Source organism: Rhinolophus ferrumequinum, chromosome 12 (assembly GCF_004115265.2).
Source record: "Rhinolophus ferrumequinum isolate MPI-CBG mRhiFer1 chromosome 12, mRhiFer1_v1.p, whole genome shotgun sequence".
Lineage (NCBI taxonomy): Eukaryota > Metazoa > Chordata > Mammalia > Chiroptera > Rhinolophidae > Rhinolophus > Rhinolophus ferrumequinum.
In genome coordinates, this window is record NC_046295.1 from 13,955,614 (window position 1) to 13,966,072 (window position 10,459).

The window sequence follows — 10,459 nt, forward strand, 5'->3', positions numbered from 1 at the left end:
GATAAGCTACTCTCCCTCTCTGAGCCTATTTCCTCAGCAGCCTAGTGGGGAAGGGTGAATGTTACTTCACTGGATTAGGGTAAGGGGTAATGATGTAGTATCTGTAGAGCAGCCCCAGAGAACGCTGAGACGGAGGGATAGCAGACCTTTGTTTGACGGAAGCCACACTTAATGTTTAGGCTCTGCAGCCACCCAGTCACCTGGAGCTAACCACTTCCGCCCTGAGGCCTGGATCCCTCTTTGGTCAAATCGGGTCTTATTTCCTTCTCTCAGAGTTTTACAGATGCAATGACAGACCAGCGCCTGCTCCCCCAAGTACCTGGCATCTCAGAGGTGCTTAACAAATGCTAGTTCCTTTCTTTTAAAAAGTATCGACCCGTTGCAAATAATTACAGAATTAGTTATAAAGCCAAAATTGTGTTCATCCTATGTCTCCCTCACTCTTTTTCTGTTTCTTACTCTCCAACACACAGACACACACACACACACACACACACACACACATACACACACTTATTTTTGCCACCTCTGTCATCAAAAGTTAACCAAACACACAAGAACCTTTTGAAGCTTCACAAAGGAACAGCACATTTATTTTAAGACTGTCTTCATTTATTTTCATTCCTCACACCAGGGCATGAGCCTTTATTTGAATAGTGGTGCACGTGCCTGTTTCGCCACCGCACTGTCCCCGTCCCACCCGGCGCCTCTGCTCCAGTCACAGCAACACCACCTCCCTGGCAGGCTCCACCTCAGCCACTCTTTCCTCCAGCTGTAGCCCCTATTTTTCAGGCCCCCTTCTCCCACCCTCACCCGTCAGACTCCTCCTCCTCTAAATTTTGGAGTTCTTCTCAGTGGGTACCTTGTCAGAGAAGTGCTCTCAAGCCTCTCACCCCCAGCACGAAGCGACTGCTGCCGTGGAAAAGGGAGTCCTGTGTAGTGAGTCCGTGCATATAAATACTTTTGCCCTTCCCACTCACCTTTTCAGGTAGGTATTACTCTTCCCCTTTACAGATGAGGAGACTGAGAGCTCATTCCTTGCTTGATTGAACAAATATTAATTGTCAGTTGCCAAGAACTGGGAACACAGCAGCAAATAGGAGACACAGCCCCACCTTTCGGGGCTCTTCCCGGATCTGACCTGGGATGAATTCAGGAGTCAGGAATGAAACAAATAATAGACTATTCCAGCTGTGAAGCTATGAAAAAGTAGAAGATGGGGATATGCCCTATCTCGGAGGTTCGGGAAGGCGTCCCTAAGAAGGGGGCGTTTCATCCAGAAGCTGAAGGCACAGACAGGTCGTACAGGGGTAGTGAGGGCAGAAGTGGAATGACTTTGGTTCTGCCGTGGCTCATGGCCTCCCCTCCTCTGAATACCTGCATTTATGTCGTTGCATTTTAGCTGGTGATCTACATCTCTTTCTCCCAGAGAGATTGTGGTTCCTTGCAAACAACAACCTCTTCTCCCCGGCACCTGGTACATAGTACATACAAGTAATAAGCCTAAGTAGATATTCACGTAATTTTTCAGTAGATGTATCTCTTTGTACTTGCCTGTATTTAATAATATTATAGGGCTGCAAAAGTGCCGAATTTCTGCCATGTATGTTCTGTTGTTTCTTTAGCCAACACATTGGTGTGTTTTCTAAGAGATTGTGAGCACCTGGGCACTCCCATCCTCAACTTGGATGCATCTCCTTCATCTAATTATGACATTAAACATGTCCTCCCAAATGCTGCACGACACAGGGCTCATTCCAGCCTGGCATCCAGGCCATTCTGTGCCAGGAACCACTCACTGTGCCAGGCATTGTGCTGAGGGTGGGAGGCACAAGATGAAAGCACATGGAGTGAGCAAATGAATGTCTTTTTCCTGACACTTAGCAGCCCACAGTGGAGTAGGGCTAACAGACATGCCCACAGTCCACGCACACCCACAGATGTACATACCAGCTCACTGCATGCAAGACTCCAGGTGGGCACAAGTGGAGGGCGTGGCTAACTCCACAGTGGGTGGGGCGGAAGTGTCGGAAGGTCTGCCATACAGGTGAAAGTCTTCTTGCCTGAGTTGAGAAAATTAATGGAAATTAGCCAAGGAAAGAAGGCAGGATGTGATAGGAGCCGGCCAGAAGCAAGAGTCTCAGTCTGTGCAAAGACCCAGAGAAAGAGAACAGATGGCACATTTAGGATCTGCGAATGCACACAAGAACCAGGCAAGTGATGGATGGGTGAAAAGCAAGGTGGTTGCATGTCAGACCCCCTGGTATAGGCTTCCATTAAGAAATGTCTTCCCTCCTGCTTGTCTTAATTATTCCCACTTATGCTATCCTTCATTTTTCTATCTTTGATGGAAACTTAGGTAAAAAGAAATTGTTCTCTAAGAAAAACAGCAGTCTAAATCCAATGATCCTATCAACCTGTAAGTGATACTTGATTCCTGTAGGAGAGACAACTGGGAGTGGTGGGGACTGGGGCAAACTTGAGGACATATTCTCTATCTGAAGCGAATAGCCATTCTTCAACTCCAGTTGCCCACTGGCTCCAGATCTTGCAATATTTCAGATAAAGTGAACAATCTGGATTTTTGGCAAGTTAGCCATGTTTTTAAACATTGCTTTGTTTTAAAAAAGAAAAAACCAGAAACTGAACAGAAGACATCTACATGCTAAACCTTATTCGTGGGCCATGCTTGCAACCTCTTTTTCAAATGTTGCAGAGATACTGAGGGTTTTGTCAAAATCTTTCAACATGTCATTCCTCTGCTTTAGTTTCTCCTAACCATCTTTCTCCCCCTGCTTTCCAGAAAGAGATGACGAGCAGGATGTGTCACTAACGCCCCGTCTTACCCTTCGGAAGAAAGAGGAAAGCTGATTGCTCCTGGAGTCCCAGATGGACAGGAGGGAGACCTCCCTGGCTGAAATGGCACACCTACTTCCAGGAACAGCAAGATGGAGACAAGCCGTGACTCCTGAGAGATATTCCCCACTCACTTTGTATGCTCTTAACCCTGAGTGCTGCTAGCCACGACCTGTGGACCTGGCCGACCACAGCGTGAGAGAAGGACCACCCCTCGACCCTCCTCGCTTTGGAGGAAGCCTCCTAAGTGTGTCGCAGTTCTGCCTGGGACCTGCAACCCAAGCTTTACTGGAATTCAGGTTTTCAGACTGAGATACTATTTGTACTTTTCCACTTATCTGTCTTATCAGCTGGCCAACTTTTCTGTACATGTTTTCTAAGAACCCAATGCATTTTGGAACTCTGGATGCGCAGAAAGTTTTTCTACAACATGCCTTCCTTTCAGGTCCCTGAAAGCTTCCAGCCTGATCCTGTGGCCTAACTTCGTGCAGGGCTGTGGAGCTGTGAGAGACCTAAGTCCCCACCCTGTAGCATCAACCATTTCCCTCATAGGCATTTTTATCAGGGACACTCCACAGCGTGGCTCATCTCTGTCCCCAACTGGGTCTGCACACTTTACCTACAGGGAACAGACTGGTTGTTGCCAGTTCACCCTGAACTGAATGTGTTTTTTATAACCACACCATTCCTTATCTCTTCCACTCAAAATATTTTTTCCTGTTTCCCAGAAGAGAGAAATAAAAGGAAATTGTAAATGACCAAGGATGATCTGCAGATGCCCTGAGCCAGATTAGTGCAGTGTTTGTTCTTTATTAAGGGGCAGGGAGTCATGGCTGTCTCTGCATAATATTAATACTAAAATTTCAGTAAAAAAGGAAAAAAAAAACGACAATTGGTTATTAGTGCACGTAACTCAGACTCCCAGCGTATTGACTTGTCACTTCTCCAGCTGGCCCTCTGAGCTTCTAAATGCAGTCAATGTTTCCTTCCTCTTCCTCCGCACTCTCCCCTCGTCTGCCAGATTATATTGTGGCATGAAATTAATTTCTGTCCCAATGACTGTGCCACAGTTGCCAAGGTAACCGTGGAGCTGGAGCTAACTTCCTTCTTCCATCCTTCCCAAGCTTTCTATTTCAGTAGACAGAAGAACTGTTCTGTGCTACATCTTGCCTTTTAAAACCTAAGTGAGTTTTTGTTGATGAAATGTTGCCTTCTCTGATTCATTCTTGAAACTGTGGTGGCCCCAAAGGCCTGTGACTAGGTAGCAATACTCCTTCAGGTGATCATTTGAATTTGACAAAATAGCAGTTGGTGGAGGGAAGTAGATAAGAATGTATTATCTCATTTTAATGTAATACTGATTAAAGAATAAACAGCTCTGATTTTGTTTCATTATATGTAATGTATTAAAGCCATGTGTGGCTGCCACAAGAGCCTCGAAAGCATGAAATCATTCTTTGTCCAAACTTAGAAAGGGCTGACTGTCTGGGCACAGTTGACCTAACCCAGCAAGCCAACCCTTGCTTCGTATCTCGTCAAAATTGTCTCATGGAATCCAAATGCTGCTACCTCTCTCCATATTGTTGCGCTTTGGTCAACAACAAACACCCCTCCCCCCTCCTGTTTTTGAGAGGACAAGATAGGCAAAGATTTTTCTCAGCATCGCTTTTGGCTGAAAGAATATCTGACTGTCCTAAGGATCCTGAGAACAGAGAAATAAGAGCCCCTGCAATACGCAGTAAGTACCACATGGAATGCTGAGCAGTGGGACACAGAATGACCGCATGGAGCCCGACCCTAGAGGGGGTGTGCGGGGGGACGGGCTTGGAAGCACTGCACCATGGAAAACCATAGGAGTTTTGCATAAAAAATTGACTGTTTCTGCATTTAAATAATGCCTAATCAAGTAGGATGCTGGACTCTAAAGACATTTGTTATTGATTCTTTTTAAGGTTATTTTGTATTAACTGTTTGTGCATATGACATTTCCACTCAATTTTAAAAATCCAAATATTTTTAAACTTCTTGGAATAATTTACTCCTGGTTATATTACTAATTGCACTAATCAACTCTTCTAGAATAAATTCTGGCACACTACTCTTATTTTTCAATTGCAGTGTATTTCTATTCCCACAGAACTTTGTTTGGCAAATTCTAAAGAAAATCATGACAGGAGTTTTTTATCTCTTTGGCCTGACTACATCTTAAGTACATCTCATTGTAAATGGAGGATCTGACCTCCCGCAGCCCGGCAGGCATCTCAACTCTGTGCTCTGAGACTGACACCACACTTCTTCCTTGGAACTTGGCTGGCTCTCCTTCATTTTCCATTTTCTTTTCTTTTTTTTTAGTTGAATTATACATATATTTGCTGTTATTTCCTTTTGAGAAATTTCAAAATGGAAACTTCGAAAAGGAAAAGTTACAATGAACATCCATATACCCTTCACTTACGTGTATCAGTTGTTAACATTGTTTTTAATCGTTAGCCTTTTCATATTTTCTTTTTCTCTCTGTAAATATACATTCTTATTGCTGAACCATTTCAAAATATGTTGCAGATATCATAAAACTTAAAAACTTTAAAATAGCATAAAGCTATAAATACTTTAAAACATTTTGTAGCTTTTATAAATCCAGGATCCAATTAAGAATCACATGGCATTTTGTTGTCATTCCCTTTAGTTAATGGATTAGAGTTTTCTCTCTCTCTCTCTCTCTCTCTCTCTCTCTCTCTCTCTCTCTCTCTCTCTCTCTCTGTGTGTGTGTGTGTGTTGTGTGTCTTTTATGACACTCATTAAAAAGTTCAGGCTGCTTTGTTTGTAGAATGTCCCACAATCTGGAATGTTTTTCTGATTCTTTCTTCATTATTATATTTATGTTAATCATTTTTTTTTTAGCAAGAATACTACATAAGTGATGTTGTTTCTTTCTTATTGCATCACATCAGGAAGCCTATAATGTCTAGTTGTCTCTTTTTATGATATTAAGCTTGATCAATGGGTTCAGGTGTTATCTGCCTGATCTAGTCATTGTAATGTTCCGTAATTCATTTTGAAGCTCTGAAACTCAGTACACATACATTTCATAGAGTGTGAGGCTGTGCATAGGTGCATTCCTCTCTTAATATTCTCAAAGAGGTCCAGGATCTCCAAAGATTACAACCATGGCAGTTAGAAGATACAGCAGTGACAAAGAATTCATCTCTTTCAGTTGAACAGAGGGAAGGAGAAGCCAAAAGCTTCCCTGCGCAGGCAATGCGTGAGTATGCTGGCTAATGGGAATTTGTATCGTCCATGTATTCAACGTTGGAATAGATGTAACAATTTTTTCTCTCCCACCCTTAGTTACCTCCCATTCAGACCCATGGTTTATTGTAGAAAGCATTTTCATTGAAGCTGGTTGCCTAAGAGCACAAAAATTGATTGCAGGAGAGGCGGGGAACCTTAGATATTGCAAGGAGTCACGGCCCTCCAAAGGGACACAGTGCATACACAGATATGAAGAAAATATGTGGTATTAAAATTTCACGAGGAAAGGGTGATGATTAGGAATAAAATGTCTAAAAAGTCTCCTTAGGAGGATGACAATGATAAGAAAATAGGTTGAGAAATACTCATGTAGAGTCAGTTTCTGCTTCCAAGCTGGTTAATTCTCTCTTCCTAGGGTATTTTCTCATTTCTGAGGGCCAGGATGAATGGAAGCAACTTTGAGAGATTTCTTAATCCATTCCTTCTACCCTCCCAAAACACATCAGTAACATTTCACGTGAAAAACTGAGTCTCCTCTCAAAGATCTTCATGCATAGAAATTCTGTAGTGTCCTTTGGTATAACCCATTTTACAACATCTCAAATCCTTCCATTCAAGTACAGCCAAAGTATTCTCTTTGAGTTTACTCCTTTCTTAGAGTCCCTTAGAGCTCACCTTTCTTAGAGTCCCACATTAAGAAAGATCTACAGACTATAGAATAAGTGAAAACACGAGAGCTTTATTCGACACTCATTCTATATTGAAGGCCCTTACCAATTGTCCTTCAGCCTTTTTTCCTGTAGCATTCTCCCATTGGCGAAGTTCTCTGCAGAGTCTTGTTGCCCCATTGCTAACTTGTGCAACCCGACTTGTAATCTTCCCAAAGCTCTCCATGTCACTGAGCATTATGGATGTAACCAACAGTGAACATGTAAGAAATTATTGCATGTTTTGTCCAAACTACACCGTGTCTTTGCTAAGTTCTGACTTTATGTTCATACATTTATAAACTTTCTATTTGCCCACACTAAATTCTTATCTATATTATATTTAACCATTTTGATCTATCATCTTGAGTTTCTTTCCTTCCTATCTTTAATATTTCTCATAAGACTACACTGTTTTATTGTGTTTTAAACACCTCTTTAATTGATAAAGCACTTGGATAGAGTCTGCTCATCTTTTTGTGGACAATCCATCATTCTGGTCATTGACAGAAGCATATCACTTTCTGTGGTCTCTAACCTTACATCACATCCATACTCCTTGGACATCACACTGTGGCAATATATATATATTTAAAAATATATATATGTATATCGTAGGAAAAGTGTGTCTATGTCTTACAGAAATACATACAAAGGCAAAAATCACTAAAAGGAGTCAGATGTGTCACTTGGATAATACTGTTGTCATCTGGTTTGGGGTCATTTTTGATCCTTAATGAAATAAGTGATTCTCTCTTAGAATTGGCCAAACAAAGTGTCTCTTGGAAATAATAGTTTTGTGGAGTTTTTTTTTCCTGCTTTAAAAAATATATCAAAAAACTTTTATAACAGGCTGTTTCCCTCTGGGGACTTATTCTGGGTAAGACGATTTTAATCAATGAATAAGAATTTTCGTAACTTTTAGAGAGAAGGGTCCAGTTCTAATCTGACAATTAAGCTGTTGTATTAGCCTTTAGTGTTCTAATTTCAAAGTTTTCCAGTATCTTTTCTAATTGCATCAGAAAAACATGATCACCGTATTTTTAGTTCTGTTTGTGATTTGACTATAAGGACAGACTAAAACAATTAAATCAATTAGAAAAGCAAGATAAAACTAAAGGATATTTATGAAATCAGTTCTATGTGAGTTTAAGAATTCAAATGTCACAAATAAAAGACACATAACCATCATTTATTCTGTCTTTTATTGTGTGTGCTCGATTTATTTCTTTAACAAATATGTTCTTCATCTTGCAGTAGTCCTGGAACAGCAAAATTGATGCTACCACGAGAAACTTAACTCCCACAGAAGTTAAGCTGATCATTAAATCTCTCCACTCTTTCCGTTATCCTAAAATCTCAGCTCTGCTTCCAAGCAAACTTCATTGCCACATTGACCAAAATGATAAAGAAATGTCCCTGAACATCAATGGTAGTGTCATTTACTATAACAATAATATATTTTGTCTGAATTTTCTTCTTCATCGTGAAGTAGATTTTAGCGGAATACATCATTTTAACTGAAATTTCTCATTATTTTAATGCAGTGTTCATCAGCTGAGTTTTCATGATAACAAAACCAAGCAAAAATTCTCAGTACTTAACAAATTAATAACTAAATGAGGAAATCCTATTTAATCTAGCTAAACTTTGATTGAGTTTATAATTGTATTGCTGCATACTAGATTAAGTTCAATATCTACTAGATAAGTTCAATTCATACTAGAATAAGTTCAATATCTGCTCAATATCTGTTCAATATCTCAATCTGTTCACTATCTACTCAATATCTGTTCAATATCTCAATCTGTTCAATATCTGTTCAATATCTGTTCAATATCTCAATCGTATGAATTATATCATACGATTGAGACATGACTTCACATATTATCAAATCAGCAATGGGTAAAAATAAGCATTTTCAAAACATATAGAATATGGAGGGAAAAGATGTCAAAAAAATCTTATGTTTATTAACTCAGAAACAGTATTTTGGAAAACTATTCTCTGGGACTGTGCTTACTGTATATGTCTCTATAAGGGTGTACATATTTGGGATTGCTAAAATCTATAGGCTGATTTCCACGAGAGGCAGCAGCATTTAGAAAACTCATAAATTGTGACTTAATATTTGTCTAAAGGCTAATTATTTCACTTAGGGCTTGTCTTAATTAGACGTATAATCACACGGACGTACAAAAGGGACGTGTGCCCCACCTGAGTCTGTGGTTAAGGCAAACCTTGGGAAAGATGCTGAGGCCTTTTAATATTGGCTGGAAACGAGGAACTGGACTGTGCAGGCCTGCCCTATGTTCTTGGATGAGAACATAGCCCCTTCTCTGCTCAAAACCCTGCAGATTCGAAGCCTGAGCTCCCCCTTCATCCCTCCATTCCAGCCCCCTTGCTGACCTCACACACACTAGGCACAGTCATGTTTCCAGCATTCCCAGTTGTGCCCTTCCTTGCCCGGAGGACCTTCCCCCACGGCCCCCATAGTCTCCCGGCTAACTTCTCCCCCTTGACGTCTTTACTCGAATGTCACGTCTCAGTGAGGTCTCTGCTGATGGCACCTGCCCACAAGGACTCATGATCCTCTTTCCTCTGCTCAAATGTTCTTCTCCCCCTAGCGTTTATATTGTGTAATTTATTTATTTATTAGGCTTAGTGTTTATTGTCTGTCTCTAGAAATATAAACTCCATGACATCGGGGATCTCTGTCTATTTTGCTTATTGATATATCCCAAGCATTTAGAAGAGAGCGTCTGGTACATGGCAGAGTGCTCAATAAACCTTCAATGAATGAATGAATTCACATGGCTGATAGGTGCCTAAGGTCTGCTCTCAGAGAGGTTAAAAGCAATGTATAATAATGATAATATCGATTTGATGATACACTGAAAGCATACGTTTATTGAGTACCTACTCCGTACAGATTAAGTACACTCAAAGCATTTGACATGGATAATCTCATCGAATGCTCACGACAATCCCAGGAGCTTCGTTATCTATGTTATCCCCATTGTGGAGTCAAGGTTACTTAAGTAATTTGCCCAAAGTCACAAGCAAGGAAGTGATGGACCTGGGATTGAACGCCACACAAGTGAGCCTCAGAGCCCACACTCTTTACCGTGGGGATCACCTTCACCCACTAGGCACTGGGCTCTCTTTCCAGTCGTTTCCCTTTCTATGAACAATGGGCTCCATGTGGCATAGCAATCCAGCTTTCAGTTTCTTTCCTGGTTATTTGTTAACATGGTTGCATTAGTGCTCCTCTGATTAGTCCATGTGAGATCATAAATTATCCACAAGATGTGCATTCATAAGTACCAAGTGGACCCTGGACCAGAGATTAGTGGGAAAATGGATCTCACGGGGACACCAATAAAGTGAGCATGACGAGTGTTGAGTGGTGTGAGGGCCCCTGAGTGGGCAGGAGACAGGAAGGCAATCTGAAAATCCAGGACACCCAAGGAGGGAACAGGGTGTACTGTGAGCAACTGGAAGTGTACCTAAGAAATGTCTACATCTTGCTCCTTGTTGTGAAATGGGGAAAAAGCACGCATTTTAGTCATCCTTATAGGGAAACAAGCAGACTTTGAAGAATTAATAAGCAGAAACACCAAAAGCAGAAGATCTTAGCTTTG

General features: G+C 41.1%; 1 protein-coding gene across 3 annotated transcripts in view; it reads left to right on the forward strand.

The window, feature by feature from the left end:
* Positions 1–6,828, forward strand: part of MOB3B (MOB kinase activator 3B) — a 183,864-nt gene extending 177,036 nt beyond the window's left edge. For all 3 annotated transcript variants that reach the window (XM_033123582.1, XM_033123583.1, XM_033123585.1), the window contains exon 4: positions 2,804–6,828. In XM_033123582.1, the coding sequence (XP_032979473.1) occupies positions 2,804–2,833 (30 nt within the window). In that variant the 3' untranslated portion in view covers positions 2,834–6,828. The remainder of the gene's footprint in view (positions 1–2,803) is intronic.
* Positions 6,829–10,459: the final 3,631 nt, after the last annotated feature.